Genomic DNA, 16,225 nt, shown 5'->3' with positions numbered 1-16,225 from the left:
AGTTGCTTGTAGTAATCTCTCATGATCATTTGTATTTTGCAGTGTCAGTTGTTACTTCTCCTTTTTCATTTCTAATTCTGTTGATTTGAGTCTTCTCCCTTTTTTTCTTGATGAGTCTGGCTAATGGTTTATCAATTTTGTTTATCTTTTCAAAGAACCAGCTTTTAGTTTTATTGATCTTTGCTATCGTTTCCTTCATTTCTTTTTCATTTATTTCTGATCTGATCTTTAAGATTTCTTTGCTTCTGATAATTTTGCGGTTTTTCTGTTCTTTCTAATTGCTTTCGGTGTAAGGTTAGGTTGTTTATTTGAGCTTTTTCTTGTTTCTTGAGGTAGGATTGTATTGCTATCAACTTGTCTTAGAACTGCTTTTCTTGCATCCCATAGGTTTTGGGTTGTCGTGTTTTCATTGTCATTTGTTTCTAGGTATTTTTTGATTTCCTCTTTGATTTCCTCAGTGATTTCTTGGTTATTTAGTAGTGTATTGTTTAGCCTCCATCTGTTTGTATTTTTACAGATTTTTCCCTGTAATTGACATCTAGTCTCACAGCATTGTGGTCAGAAAAGATGCTTGATATGATTTCAGTTTTCTTAAATTTATGAAGGCTTGATTTGTGACCCAAGACATGATCTATCCTGGAGAATGTTCCATGAGCACTTGAGAAGAAAGTGTAATCTGCTGTTTTTGGATGGAATGTCCTATAAATATCAGTTAAGTCCATCTGGTTTAATGTATCATTTAAAGCTTGTGTTTCCTTATTTATTTTCATTTTGGATGATCTTTCCATTGATGAAAGTGGGGTGTTAAAGTCACCCACTATTATTGTGTTACTGTCATTTTCCCCTTATATGGCTGTTAGCATTTGCCTTATGTATTGAAGTGCTCCTATGTTGGGTGCATAAATATTTACAATTGTTATATCTTCTTCTTGGATTGAACTCTTGATCATTATGTAGTGTCCTTTTTTGTCTCTTGTAATAGTCTTTATTTTAAAGTCTATTTTGTCTGATATGAGAATTGCTACTCCAGCTTTCTTTTGATTTCCATTTGCATAAAACATATGTTTCCATCCCCTCACTTTCAGTCTGTATGTGCCCCTAGGTCTGAAGTGGGTCTCTTGTAGACAGCATATTTATGGGTCTCGTTTTTATATCCATTCAGCCAGTGTTTGTCTTTTGGTTGAAGCATTCAGTGCATTTAATGTAAGGTAATTATCGATATGTATGTTTCTATTACTATTTTTTTTTTTAGCGGTAAAGTTTTTCTTTTTAATTTTTATTTATTTTATTTCTTTATTTTTGCCTGTGTTGAGTCGTCATTGCTACTAGAAGGCTTTCTCTACCTGCAGCGAATGGGGGATACTCTTTGTTGTGGTGCGCGAGCTTCTCATTGCGGTGGCTTCTCTTGTTTGGAGCACGGGCCCTAGGCACACGGGCTTCTGCATTTGTGGCACTCAGGCTCCTTAGTTGTGGCACACAGGCTCATTTGCTTCGTGGCATGTGGGACCTTCCTGGACCAGGGATGAAACCCCTGTCCCCTGCATTGGCAGTCAGATTCTTAAACACTGCGTCACCAGGGAAGTCCGTATTACTATTTTCTTAATTGTTTTGGGTTTGTTTTTGTAGGTCTTTTCCTTCTCTTGTGTTTTCTGCCTAGAGAAGTTCCTTTAGCATTTGTTGTCAAGCTGGTTTGGTGGTGCTGAATTATCTTAGCTTTTGTTTGTCTGTAAAGTTTTTAATTTCTCCATCGAATCTGAATGAGATCCTTGCTGGGTAGAGTAATCTTGTATGTAGGTTTTTCCCTTTCATCACTTTAAATATGTCCTGCAACTCCCTTCTGGCTTGCAGTTTCTGCTGAAAGATCAGCTGTTAACCTTATGTGGATTCCCTTGTATGTTATTTGTTGCTTTTCCCCTGCTGCTTTTAATATTTTTTTCTTTGTGTCTAATTTTTGATAGTTTGATTAATATGTGTCTTGAAGTGTTTCTCCTTGGATTTATCCTGTATGGGACTCTATGAGCTTCCTGGATTTGATTGACTATTTCCTTTCCCATGTTAGGGAAGTTTTCAACTATAATCTCTTCAAATATTTTCTCAGACCCTTTCTTTTCCTCTTCTTCTTCTGGTACCCCTAGAATTCGAATGTTGGTGCATTTAATGTTGTCCCAGAGGTCTCTGAGACTGTCCTCAATTCTTTTTTCTTTATTCTTCTCTGCAGTAGTTATTTTCAGTATTTTATCTTCCAAGTCACTTATCTGTTCATCTGCCTCAGTTATTCTGCTATTGATTTCTTCCAGAAAATTTTTTATTTCATTTATTGTGTTGTTCATCACTGTTTGTTTGCTCTTTAGTTTTTCTAGGTCCTTGTTAATGTTTCTTGTATTTTCTCCATTCTATTTCCAAGATTTTGGATCATCTTGACTATCATTATTCTGAATTCTTTTTCAGGTAGACAGCCTAATTCCTCTTCATTTGTTTGGTCTGGTGGGTGTTTACCTTGCTCCTTCGTCTGCTGTGTATTTCTCTGTCTTCTTATTTTGCTTAACTTACTGTGTTTGGTGTCTCCTTTTCACAGGCTGTAGGTTCCCAGTTCCTCTTGTTTTTGGTGTCTGCCCCCAGTGGGTAAGGTTGGTTCAGTGGGTGCTGTAGGCTTCCTGGTGGAGGGGACTGGTGCCTGTGTTTTGGTGGGTGGGGCTGGATCTTGTCTTTCTGGTGGGCAGCGCTGCCTCCAGTGGTTCGTTTTGAGTTGTCTGTGAACTTAGTATGATTTTAGGCAGCCTCTCTCTTAATGAGTGGGGTTGTGTTCCGGTCTTGCTAGTAGTTTGGCATGGGGCATCCAGCACTGGAGCTTGCTGGCCATTGGGTGGAGCTGGGTCTTATCGTAGAGATTGAGATCTCTTTGAGAGCTCTTGCTGATTGATATTACATGGGGCCGGGGGGTCTCTCGTGGTCCAACGTCCTCAACTTGGCTCTCTCAACTCAGAGGCTCAGGCCTGACACCCGGCCCGAGCACCAAGACCCTGTCAACCACATGGCTCAGAAGAAAAGGGGGAAAATAATTTTTTTTTTAATAAAAGAAAAAAATAATTAAAATTAAAAAATTATGAAAAAGTAATAAAAAAAGAAGAGAGCAACCAATCCAATAAAGAAATCCACAATGATAACAAGCACTAAAAAGTATACTAAGATATACATAAAAATCAGAAAGAAGTCAGTTGCAGACAGTTGCAGACAGCAAACCCCATGTTTACAATTGCTCCCAAAGTCCACCGCCTCAATTTTGGGTTGATTCATTGTCTATTCAGGTATTCCACAGATGCAGGGTACCTCACATTGATTGTGGCGATTTAATCCACTGCTCCTGAGGCTGCATGGAGAAATTTCCCTTTCTCTTCTCTGTTTGCACAGCTCCTGGGGTTCAGCTTTGGTTTGGGCCCCACCTCTGAGTGTAGGTCGCCGTCAGGCTTCTGTTCCTGCCCAGACAGGACAGGGTTAAAGTAGCAGCTGATTAGGGGGCTCTGGCTCATTCATGCTGGGGCTTAGGGAGGGTACGGTAGTTATAATTGGAATGCAGGGTAAGCCTATGGTGACAGAGGCCCACGTGACTTTGCAACTGCCTGAGGTGTGCCCTGTGTTCTCCTGGGGAAGTTGTCCCTGGATCACGGGACCCTGGCAGTGGCAGGCTGCAGAGGCTTCTGGGGGTGGGCCGGGCGGGTGGATAGTGACCTGTGGTTGCACACAGGATTCTTGGTGGCAACAGCAACAGCATTAGCATTTCATGCCCGTCTGTGTTGTCTAGCTGATAGCCACTGCTCGTGCCCATCTTTGGACCTCGTTTAGGCAGTGCTCTGCCTTCTGTGGGCAGACAGGGAAGGAATACCCTCTCCTCGTGCACCCCAAAACAATGGTCTCTTGCCTCTTAGGCAGGTCCAGAGTTTTCCTGGACTCCCTCTTAACCAGCTGTGGCGAACTAGCCCCCTTCAGGCTGTGTTCACGCAGCCAACCCCAGTCCTCTCCCTGGGGTCTGACCTCCGAAGCCCGAGCCTCAGCTCCCAGCCCCCACCCGCCCCGGTGGGTGAGCAGACCTCCCAGGCTGGTGAGTGCTGGTCAGCACCAATCGTCTGTGTGGGAATCTCTCCGCTTTGCCCTCTGCACCCCTGTTGCTGCGCTCTCCTCCGTGGCTCTGAAGCTTCCCCCCTCCGCCACCCGCAATCTCCGCCCACGAAGGGGCTTCCTAGTGTGTGGAAACCTTTCCTCCTTCACAGCTCCCTCCCAGAAGTGCAGGTCCCGTACTTATTCTTTTGTCTCTGTTTTTTTCTTTCTTCCTTGCCCTACCCAGGTACGTGAGGATTTTCTTGCCTTTTGGGAAGTCTGAGGTTTTCTGCCAGCGTTCAGTAGGTGTTCTGTAGGAGTTGTTCCACATGTCGTTGTATTTTTGATATATTTGTGGGGAGGAAGGTGATCTCCATGGCTTATTCCTCTGCCGTCTTGAAGGCCACCTCTCTGAGCTGTTTTTGGAGTCATTTTGTCTTTTAGAAGCTTCTGTGTACCAATCAAAGAATGCATTCCATTGTCTCTGAGAGGTTTGGAATCCTCTTTTAAGGGTTCTCTTTAAGGTGGACTTACCTAAGATAAAGTTCCCCAAAGTGGCTACTACAGTTCCAAAAGTTCACTTGTTTCTCCAAAAGACACAAGAGCTTGGCTCGTAGACCAGGTGGAACCCATCTTTGTCTCTACATTTTCTAAGACGTCTTAACTGTGAGGGGCTCTGTTTTCCAACAGCAGTTCTAAAACACAGGGAATCACATGTTTTTTTTCCCTTTTTGAGCAGATTAGGATGACTTATCAAGAAGTGTTGATAAACAAAATACAGGTGTGCACAATAAAGTCTAAGTTTTCAAAACAAAAAGAGAGCAGAGAGCGGGAATCCAAGAGAGACTTACCCTCAAATTCCAGGTCAGTGAGAAAACAGTGAACTCAGTGAGCTCTGTGGGTATCAGTACCTGTTAGCTTACTGGCCTCGGAGTCATTGGGGGTCTTCTATGGATCCCACTTCTGATGCCATGAAATGTCAAAAGTATAAGAATAACAGAAGTAAAACCAATGAATCTCTGAGGCAGTTATCAGTAAAAATTTATTGTGCACGCACCAGAAGGACAGTTTGCAAATCAGGAGCACTCAAACTAAAACATGGAAGGAGGCTCAGGGGTATATCATTATAAAACAGTTTATATAGTGAGAAAGCAGTCACTGTTTAATTCTTCACAGTGATTGGTTATAATATTAGAGTTTTCTTAAATGATGGGGAATTTTTTAGTGGTTACCTCATATCAACTTTGGGAAGCAGTTTAAGTTTGCTTATGATTTCCAGAGACATAAGCATGAAATGACCCAGGCTAAGTTTGTCTTGTAAAATAAGCTAAATTAAGCTTTGCTTGTTTGACTAAACTGGTTTTGTCTGCTCAGGGAATTTTTCAAGACTGTCTCCATTTGTTTTTGATTTTAACAAGTAGCAGCAGAGTTATCACTGTCCTGAACTTAGAAGCAGCCCCTAGTTAATGATAATATTCCATACTGAGAAAAACCTATTTTTTTCGGGTGAAATCATTGCATTTCCTGGGGTACCTAAGTGACTAACTAATTTACTAGCTTTCTAAACAGGGCAGCTAAATTTTCCTAGATACATTGTAGGTAATTGAATTCTACTGAACTTGGAAATACATCCATTTCTTACTCAAAAAACTGTCCTGATTGGATCAAATAGTTAAATGGACAAATGGTGGTGGGAGAAGAACCATACTTCAGAGAGCAGGAAGAAGGCATCTGCTGTTTATCTCCCAGATTAATGAGTGCAGTCTATTGGAAGAGTGAGTATTAATTAACTCATTAAACAGTTCCCACTGTGATTCCTCAGTGTAATTTCAGGCTAATCTGATGTTCAGAGACTTAAAACTCAACTGCAGAAGCTTATCATTTTAACCTATTGATAAAACTTTCAGGGACATTAGAAAAATTTCTTAGGCCATTATAGGAGCAAGGAAGTAATACAAAGCTAAAGGCTCTAGTTGTGCAGAAGGTACTTAAAAATTTTTTTAGCTTATCTTACTGAATGCTAATTAAGTTGACCAATAGGAGGCTAAAGTTTCATGTTTTATTAATAAAAGCCTTGATTGGTGGTGAATTTGCCTCTGTGTCTAATTCTGAAGAGTTATGCTGTTGAATTAAAATCCACCCAGGAAGCATCTTCCGCGTGTATTATAATGGGAAAACAAATTTAGTAAACTGCATGAAGAAAGAAAAGGCAAGAAAATGAACATTCCAAACTCATTTTTGAAGGGACTGTTCTGTGAGAGTAGTGGCACTATTACTCCAGGGCACATATTACCCTATAGGTTAGAACCACAAAAGCATGTGGCCCTGCTCTAGAGTCTATGGCTGTATTGTGACTCTGTTATTAGTGTCACACATGAGGCATGAGTCTGATTACTGAGTGTGTAGCATATTGCTTGTGAGACTTGGCTAAAGTCCCATGTCTGTGCATAGTTGAGCATAGAAATTACAGCATCAGCTCAGTACTGATTCCGTAATTCACATTCACTCTTCTTAGCGGGAATTATTATTTTCCTGAAAAGGACTTTTAACCTCTTGTCCTCCCCAGCTGACCAGGAGGAGAATGAGGTTGAAGAGTGTTCAGTGGATTCCAGAATGTCCCTAAAAGATTATTAAATGTTTAAAATAAAAGCTTTCTAAGGGTGATAGAAATATAGTGACCATCAGAGTTATTTTAGGAGACTATACATAAATCTGATCAGGAGGTAGGGCTTTGAAAGTAGCCTGAAATTTGAACCTAGGCTTCACTGCTCACTAGCAATGTAACTTTGGGAAATTATTTAATCTAGTGAATATTCTTCTTCTTCATCTGGATCTGTAAAATATGTATATTTATATCAACTTCACAGAGTATTGTGATGAAAATTGCTTATTAAATGGCATTATTACTAGCAATATACACAGTGATAATGAACTATTTTCCATTTATTACAGCATGAGGGATTTCAGGGATTTCAGAAGTGAGACATTCTTGTCATGAGGATTTATAAATGGTGGAACTAATGCAATCTTCCATGGAAATCTTTGGATAAGTGATGTGTATTTAGTCTCTTTTTGTTCTTCTGTAACTCACTATTGTTTATTTTAGAATCTAAGCTCTTGGAAGCTAAGCACCATGTCAGCATACCATTGACTACCTCTACTGCCAAATATGGGTAGAAAAATATGATCTATTAGGTGGCCTTAAATGTCCCCTAATGCATATGCATTTTATTGAAACCTTAATGGTGTTTCTATGCAATGTCAATTCAACTGTTGAAAAGTGAAAAATTTAGATACATTCAGCTCCTACAAAATGGCTGCAGTTTTGCAGCATTTTTTCCCTTTCTGTGTCAATGAAAGGAAGGACTGAGCCATATATCAGTGACTGGCTGGCACTAGCACTCTATGTGGAACCTTTGTTAGTTCCAAGTTCAGCTTGGCACCAAACACATCCAGGATTTATTTTTCATCTTCTAAAAATAGGTTCATGTTTCTCAGATGTTTTCCAATGGACAAATACTACACTAAATTTATAATGGCTGTTTCTTATTTAAAAAAAGAGGAAACAAGTGAAAGTTGGGCACAGTGGTAAAGTTGCCACTAACGTTAACAAAAGTCTTCACAATCCTCTCTTTTCTGCTGGCCTACAACCCACTTTCTTTTATCTCTTGCTCTTGTCCCCAAGAACATCTACACATCATCATTTTAATATTGTTCTAAAAACCTATGGTGCATGTAGTTTCTGGACCACAGTTGACACTAAATAATTTTTTTTTTGAGTGAGGATCTCCTTTTGGCTGTAGAATGCCACAATATCCTAACTGGTGTGCCCAATGAGATCAAACAGTTTCTCATTGCACCAGCATTGAAAATCAGATCCTCCTTTCTACTTTTTTACATTGTGAAAGGATTTTTAAAACTCAGTGTTGGATTTTCTTTCTTGAAAATTTTTCTTTTGATATTTTTCCCTTTAGTTTGGGGAATTTGGAGTGGCATGTAAAAGTGCATGCGTGTGCATGTATGTGCATTTTAAAAAAAGGATGGAATTTGTAGTTCTAATATATAATTGCACTACTAATGAGCTATTTTTCAAGTGCCACAGTCTATTCCACAGAAAATGTAATTGCATGTAGAATGATCTCCTAATAAAGAAATGGTTGCAATACCCTTGATTGTGAAATATAAGGAGGAATTGAGATAAAATGTTTAGTTTGGTGCCTCTCACAAAATATCACAACCAAAAACTTCACTGAACATAAACCTAGATCAATACATTTCTGGTAGAAAAAAATTTAAACACAGCTTGTGAAGCAGCTATGTAATAAACACATAGCTTAATATGCTTAATGAAATATTCTTTAATAAAATTGTTCTTATGTGGCAGAAAGTGGACACAAAGCCCTGCCCTGGCTCTGTGAATTTAAAACTTATTATATGGGCTATATTATGATTAGAAGACATGACTGACACTTGCTTTTGAATATCACTAAAAGCAGAACTATAAAAACAGTCTTTTCAAAATGCACAAAGAAGAAACACAGATAACTTATATGGAAAGAGATAAACACCTCTGATAATTAACAAAATGCAGGCTAAAAAGTAAATTCCAAATCAAATTGGCAAAGGTGCAATAAATTTTAATGCCTGATACTGGGAGAGAGCAGAATGAGACAACTGCATCACACTACAGATAGGAATATAAATTGCTACAAGTTCTCTGGAGAGTATTAGGGAATATGCTTCAGGAAGCTTAGAATGTGCCTAGATTACCAAAGATGTGGTTGAAGGTAAAGGTTTACCTTTACATTGGAAATAAACTAAATGTTCAATGATAATGGACTGGTTAAAGAAATGCCTTCATTCATTTAATAAATATTTTGTCTATACTCATTATGTGCCACACACTCTTCTAGTCTCTGGGGATATTGCTGGGGACAGATGACATGACATGCACATGGTTTGATACTTACTATAGATTAAAATATTAGAATATAATCATGTAGATTACATGGGGTTGTTGGTCATATGGTAAATATGTGTAATTTCATAAGAGACTGCCAAACTGTTTTTCAAAGTGGTTGTACCTCTTTGCATTCCCATTGGCTATATATGAGAGTTTTGGTTATTCTATATCCTTTCCAACATATTCTATAATTAGTCTTTATAATTTAACCCACTCTAGTGGGTGTGCAGTAATATGTCATTATGAATTTTTATTTGTATTAGCCTGATTATTAATGGTTTTGAGAATTGGTTTTGTTCTTATTAATCATTCTTTTAATTTCAATTCACCCATTTCTCTTAACACCCATCCCCCACATCTAGCAACTACCAATCTGTTCTCTGTATCTATGAGCTTGTTTTTTTTCTTTTGTTTGTTTTCTTAGATTCCACATATAAGAGAGATCCTATGGTATTTGTCTTTCTCTGTGTGACTTATTTTACTTAGCAAAATGCCCTCCAAGCTTATCAATGTTTCACAAATGGCAAGATTTCATTCTTTCTTATGACTGAATAATATTCCATTATATATATATATAAATATATATATAAAATACATACACATACCACATTTTCTTTATCCATTCATCCATTGATGGACACTTAGGTTGTTTCCATATTTCCATATCTTGGCTATTGTAAACAATGCTGCAGTGAACATGGGGGTGCATACATCTTTTCAAGTTAGTGTTTTCATTTTCTTTGGATAAATACTCAGAAATGAATTTGCTAATCATATGATAGTTCTATTTTTAATATTTTGTGGAACCTCCATACTGTTTTCCACAGTGGCTGTGCCATTTTACATTCTCACTAATAGTGCACAGGGTTCTCTCTTCACCATGTCCTCACCAACACTTGTTATTTCTTGTCTTTTTGATAATAGCCATTCTAACAAGTGTGAGGTGATATCTCATTGTGGTTTAATTTGTATTTCCCTGATGGTTACTGATGTTGAGCATTTTTTCATGTACCTGTTGGCCATCTATATGTCTTCTTTGGAAAAATGTCTATTCAGATCTTCTGCCCATTTAAAAAATTGTATTGTTTGTTTTTTTGCTATTGAGTTGTATGAGGTCTTTATATATTTTGGGTATTAGCCTCTTATCAGATATATGATGTACAAACATTTTCTCCCATTCAGTGTGTTGCCTTTTCATTTTGTTGATGGTTTCCTTTGATGCGCAGAAGCTTTTTAGTTTGATGTCCCACTTGTTTATTCTTGCTTTTGGTGTCAGATTAAAAAAATCATCACCAAGACCTATGTCAGGGAGCTTACTGCCCATGTTTTTTTCTAGGAGTTTTATGGTTTCAGGTCTTACATTCAAGCCTTTAATCCATTTTGAGTTCATTTTTATGTATGGTCTAAAATAGTGTTGACATTTCATTCTTTTGCATGTGACTGTCCAGTTTTCCCAACACAATTTATTGAAAGGACTGTCCTTTCCTCATTTTATAATCTTCTCTCCTTTGTTTTAAATTAATTGATCATATATGCATAAATTTATTTCTGGGGTCTCTGTTCTGTTTTTAATGCCAATACCATTCTGTTTTAATTACTATAGCTTTGTAATATAGTTTGAAATCAGGGCTTATGATTATTATTCATTACTATATCTTTTTTTAAATGAAGGGATTATGGGCTGAATTGTGTAACCAAAATTCATAAGTTGAAGTGCTTAGTACGTCAGAATGTGACCTTATTTGAAGATAGGGTCTTTAAAGGGGTAATTAAGTTAAAATAAGGTCATTATGGTAGGCTCTAATTCATTATGACTGCTGTCCTTATAAGAATAGGAAATTTGGACAGAGACATGCACAGAAGGAAGATCATGTGAAGACAGGGTTAACATGACCATCGATAGGCCAAGGAGAGAGGCCTGCCAGCACCTTGATCTCAGACTTCTAGCTTCCAGACTTGTGAGAAAATAAATTTCTGTTTTTTAAGCCACCCAGTCTGTGGTACTTTGTTACGGGAACCATCACAAACTAGTGCAAAGGGTCTTTGAACTTTTTGACCATTTTAAGTTAAGATACTGGTTTAAAACATATTCTTTATACATTAAAAAAAAATTTTTTTTTTATCCATAGTCAGCTTTATTCTGAAATAACCATCTATGGAGAGCACACGTCAAAAGAGTAGAAAAAAATAAAGGAGCCCATCAGAAAAAGTTCCCTGGCAAGTGGGAGGGAGGGCATGACGTTAGGAGCCCTGTTTAGGGAAGGAAATGTTGTCCACGTCGTGGATGCCATTCTTGTCAATGATTCGAACACTGAAGGCTGGCAGATTCAGAATGAAGCATTTCTGGAGCTCCTCCAGACATTTCCTAAGAAGCTCCACTGCCTTCTCACGTGAGATAGTTGGTGTGTAATACCAGTCCAGGATACTGAGAGTCAGGAAGGCACCATAGCCGTGGGCTGCAAAAGGGGCTTTTGCCAAGGCTGCCAGGTAGTCTATGTAGTAGAGTGCTGGACCCTCATGCTCATCATAGCCAGCCAGGAGGAGGTTGACATGATATGGGGTCTGTCTCCGAAGATAGTCAGCCAGGTTTCAGCGAGTGAAATTAGCGGCTGCTGTGGGAGACAATTCATAACCATTTTGCATCTTATAGAGCTGCACGTTTTTCTGAATATATTCTGCAAACTGTACAGTGTCTCCAGCCTCTCCAACACATAGGAGTAAGATTTTTTCACTTATCTTATACATCTTGTCATGATCGTCCTTCATCTGGACAATATTGCTAGCGGCCACCTGGTTGAAGGCAACAAGGACACAGTCAGGGCCCTGGATGCCGATGAGGTACTCCATGGTGGCAGGAGGCCGGGGGCTGCAGGTTCGATGGAGTGCAGGACTGGCGGGCTTCTCGGCCTCACTGGTGAGACAGCACGCCATATTTTTTGTATATATATATATATATATATATATATATATATATATAGTGAACACTTTCAAGTCGCCTCACTGGTGAGACAGCACGCCATATTTTTTGTATATATATATATATATATATATATATATATATATATAGTGAACACTTTCTCCCAGTCTGTGGTGTGAATTTTTATTTTCTAATGATAACACTTTGAAGTGCAGAAGGTTTTAATTTGTAAGAAGTCCAGTTTATCAATTTTAAAAATATTTCGTGCTTTTGATGTTCTGTAGAAATATTTTCTTTTACTTTAAGGTCAATAAGATACTGTTCCATGTTGTCTTTTAGTAATTTTCTAGCTCTAGTTTTACCTTTAAGTGTATGATTGTACTTTGAATTTTTAAAAAATATATGATGTATGGTAAGCATCAAGATTTATTTTCTTTCATGTGAAGATACTGTTTTTCCCCCTCCATTTACTGTGGACTACTGTCTTCTCTATTCAATTACCTGGCAAACATCAATTAACCAAACACATGTGGTTCTATTTCTGGACTCTCTATTCTGTTCCATAGATCTATATATCTTACCCATATGGCAATACCATATTATCTTGATAAAGGTCACTATATAGTATGTAATATATAGTATGTTTGTGGAATTTTATCGTTCAGGGTTTAAACATATTTAGTCAAACTTGTCTTTAAATATTTCATGCTATTTGATTTTTGAAGTGTTATGTTTTTCAAATTTAATTTTTCTGTTATTTGTTGGTAGTATGTAGAAATAAAAGTAGATTTTTGTTTATTCTCTTTGTGTCTTGCACATGACTACATTCACTTTTTTTGTTGTTCTAGTAGCTTTTGGTAGATTTCTTAGGATTTTCTATTTGTACAGTCATGTTATTTGTAAATCAGCTATCCTTCACCTTTCCAACTAGTATGTCTTTTCTTTACCTTGCATTATTCCACTGGTTAAGATTTCAACATAATATAAAATACAAGTGTTGAGAGTGAGTATGCTTTACTTCCCATCTTAGGGGAAGGTCTTAAATCTTTCACTATTAAATATGATATCACTTTTTTTGTAGATTACTTTTATCACTTTGAAGATATTTCCATCTACTTTTCTGAGAATTTTTATTATTAATGGTTATTAAATTTTATAAAGTGCTTTCTTGGACTCTGTTGAGATGATTGTATGATTTTTCTGCTTTAGTCTGTTATTATGGTGAATTACATTAATTGGTTTTCCAAATGTTACACCAATCTTATATTCCTAGGATAAATCACACTTGGTTAGGATATTTATCTTCTTTAAATGTTGCTGAATTTGGTTTGCAAATATTTTATTGACTAGTTTTAGTATCAAGGTAATGCTACCTTCATCAAATAAGTTGGGAGTTATTTTTTAAAAATCTATTTTCTGAAAAAAACTTGCTTAAGATTCCAAACATTTTTTCCTTAAATGTTTGAGAAATTCTCCAGTAAAACCACCTGGGTAGAGTTTTATTTGTGGGAAGGCTTTTAATTTCAAATGTCATATCTTTAATAGAAATTGTGCTATTCAAATTTTCTGTCTATTTTTGTGGCAGTGTGGTAAATTGTGTCATCCATGAATTTAACCATTTCACCTAAGTCATCTAAATCAAAGACGTATTGTTTACAGTGTTTATTATTAATGAAAGTCTCCACTTTCATTCCTGATATTGATAATTTTTGTTATTCTTAATCAATCTAGTTAGAGATTTATCAGTTTTATTGCTTCTATAAAAATAACCATCTTTAGGTTTCACTGTTTTTTCTCTTTTTTTAATTTAAAATTTTATTGACTTCTGCTTTTACCTCTTTATTTCCTTCGTTCTACTTACTTGGGGTTTAATTTAGACTTATTTTTCTAGATTCTTAAGGTTGATCCTTCAATCATCATTCTTGTCTTTCTCTTTTAATATACATGTTTAAATTTACAGATTCCCAATTAAACCCTGCTTTCATTTCACATACATTTTATTTTTGATATTTTTCATTCTCAAAGTATTTTCTAGTTTTCTTTTTTATTTCCCCTTTAATCAATAACTATTTTAAAAGTATGTTATTCAATTTCCAAATATTTGATAATTTTTTCCAGATATTAATTTGTTATTTATCCTTGTTGATCCTTGGTTTAAACTTTCTTTCTTCCTTCTTTCTTTCTTCCTTCCTTTCTTCCTTTCTTCCTTTCTTTCTTCCTTCCTTTCTTCCTTCCTTCCTTCTTTCTTTCTCTTTCTTTCTGTAGAATTTCAATCTTTTAAAAAATTCATTAACATTTGTTTCATTGTATGGCATATGGTCTATCCAGGTGAATGTTCCATATTCACCTGAAAATTAAGTATATTATACCACTGGGGGTAATGTTCTATAGTCAGGTCAAGTTGCTTGATAGTAGTGTTCAGGTTTTAAGTTTTCTTATTGATTTTCTGGTACTTGTTCAGTGAATTCCTGAGAGAGGAGAATTAAAGTCTCCAACTCTATTTGTGGGGCTATTTCCACTTTTAGTTCCTGTAGGTTTTGCTTTATTTATTTTGAGACCCTTTTTTGGTGCATACACATTTAAGATTTTTCTGTATTCTTAATGAATTAACTAACTTATTATCATAAAGTATTCCGCTTTATCTCTGTTAGTATTTCTTGTACTGAAGCCTCCTTTGATAAATTTATCCCATCCAGCTTTCTTATGTTTACTGTATCTATGGCCATTTTAAAATTTCAAACTATCTGTGTCTTTATATTAAAAGTGCACTTCTTATAGTTGGATCTTGTGTATTTATCTAATCTGACTTTCTCTGCTTTTTTAATTGGAATGTTTAGACTATTTACTTTTAATGTATTGCCACTGTGGTTGGGTTTATGTCTACTATTTTGCTATTTGTTTCTGTTGTTTTTCTTTTTTCCCCTCTTTTCTGCCTTGATATTTAGTGAATATTTTTAAACATTCAATTTTATTGCCTCTGTTGGTTTATTACCTAAACCTCTTTGTTCTAATTTTTAATGATTGTTCTATGGTTTATAATATGTAACTTTAATTTATGACCATATTTTACCTTCACACAATGTTTTAACACTTCATATATAATGTAAGAACTTTAAAACAGGGTCTGTTTATATCCTACCACTATTCTTGTGCTATAGGCATAATATACTTTACTTTTAAATATGTTGTGAACTCTACAATATATTATTTTATTTTAAATAGTCATTTTCCTTTTAAATAAGTTTTAAAATGGTAAAATGTCTTTTATATTTACCCATATATTTATTCTTTCCAGTGTTCTTTATTCTTTTATGTAGGTCTTATTTTTCATCTGGAGTTATTTTCCTTCAGCCTAGAGAACTTTCTTTAATATTTCTTATAGTGCAAGTTTTCTAGTGATGAATTCCCCAGTTTTTATTTTCATGAAGATCTTTTTTGTCTTTATTTTTCAAGTATATTTTCATGGGATATAAAATTATAGGTTGACAGATTTTTTTTTTTTCACCAATGGTTTTGCAGTTTAATTATGATGTACTTTTGTTTTCTTCTGTATTTTATCCTGCTTGGTGCTTATTGAGCCTCTTCAATCTATGGCTTTTGAATTTTCATAAAATTTGGGAACATTTCATCCCTCTTTCCTTAAATATATTTCTCCATCTTCATTGTCTTTCTAGGACTCTAATTACATGTATGTTAAAGTATTTGGCATTGTCTCACAGGTTACTAATATTCTGTTGATAGTTTTCGATCTTTTCTCTTTCTTTGGTTTGGGTAGTTTCTATCTCTATGTCATCAAGCTTACTGTTCCTTTCTTGTGAAAGAGTCTAATCAGCTATAAAACTTATCCAGTGCATTTTTCATTCTAAATTTTGTATCTGGTTATTTTTATACCTTCCCTTTCTTTCCACTTTATTCTTGTATTTTTATTTAAATCCTTAAACACATTTATAAAAGTCATTTTAAAGTTATTGTGTGCTAATTATATCATCTTTTAATTCTTAATCTGTTTATAGACTGATTTTTTTCCTGTTTATGGGTCACGTTTTCTTCTTCACATATCTAGTAATTTTTGAACAGATGTTGGACATTGTCAGTGTTATATTATTGATTGGATTTTATTGCCTTCCCTTAAAGTGTTTTGAATATTGTTTTTATACATGGTTCACTAACTTGCAGATAAGCTTGATCCTTTTAAGGCTTTTTTTTTTTTTTTTTTTTTTTTTTGCGGTACACGGGCCTCTCACTGTTGTGGC

At 36.0% G+C, this 16,225-nt stretch overlaps 2 protein-coding genes across 2 annotated transcripts in view; one reads left to right on the top strand and one right to left on the bottom strand.

Moving 5' to 3' along the window:
• Positions 1–16,225, top strand: part of KCNH5 (potassium voltage-gated channel subfamily H member 5) — a 346,085-nt gene that overhangs the window by 177,767 nt on the left and 152,093 nt on the right. The gene's annotated exons all lie outside the window — the stretch shown is intronic.
• LOC102990397 (proteasome subunit beta type-2-like) lies at positions 11,182–11,974 on the bottom strand. Its single transcript, XM_055088515.1, is given in 1 exon segment — positions 11,182–11,974. A coding segment is annotated over 1 exon segment (606 nt). The 5' UTR covers positions 11,903–11,974; the 3' UTR covers positions 11,182–11,296.

The sequence above is a fragment of the Physeter macrocephalus genome, chromosome 11, assembly GCF_002837175.3.
Source record: "Physeter macrocephalus isolate SW-GA chromosome 11, ASM283717v5, whole genome shotgun sequence".
Lineage (NCBI taxonomy): Eukaryota > Metazoa > Chordata > Mammalia > Artiodactyla > Physeteridae > Physeter > Physeter macrocephalus.
Note: the sequence above shows the minus strand (reverse complement) of the source record. Positions and strands in the feature narration are given on the sequence as shown.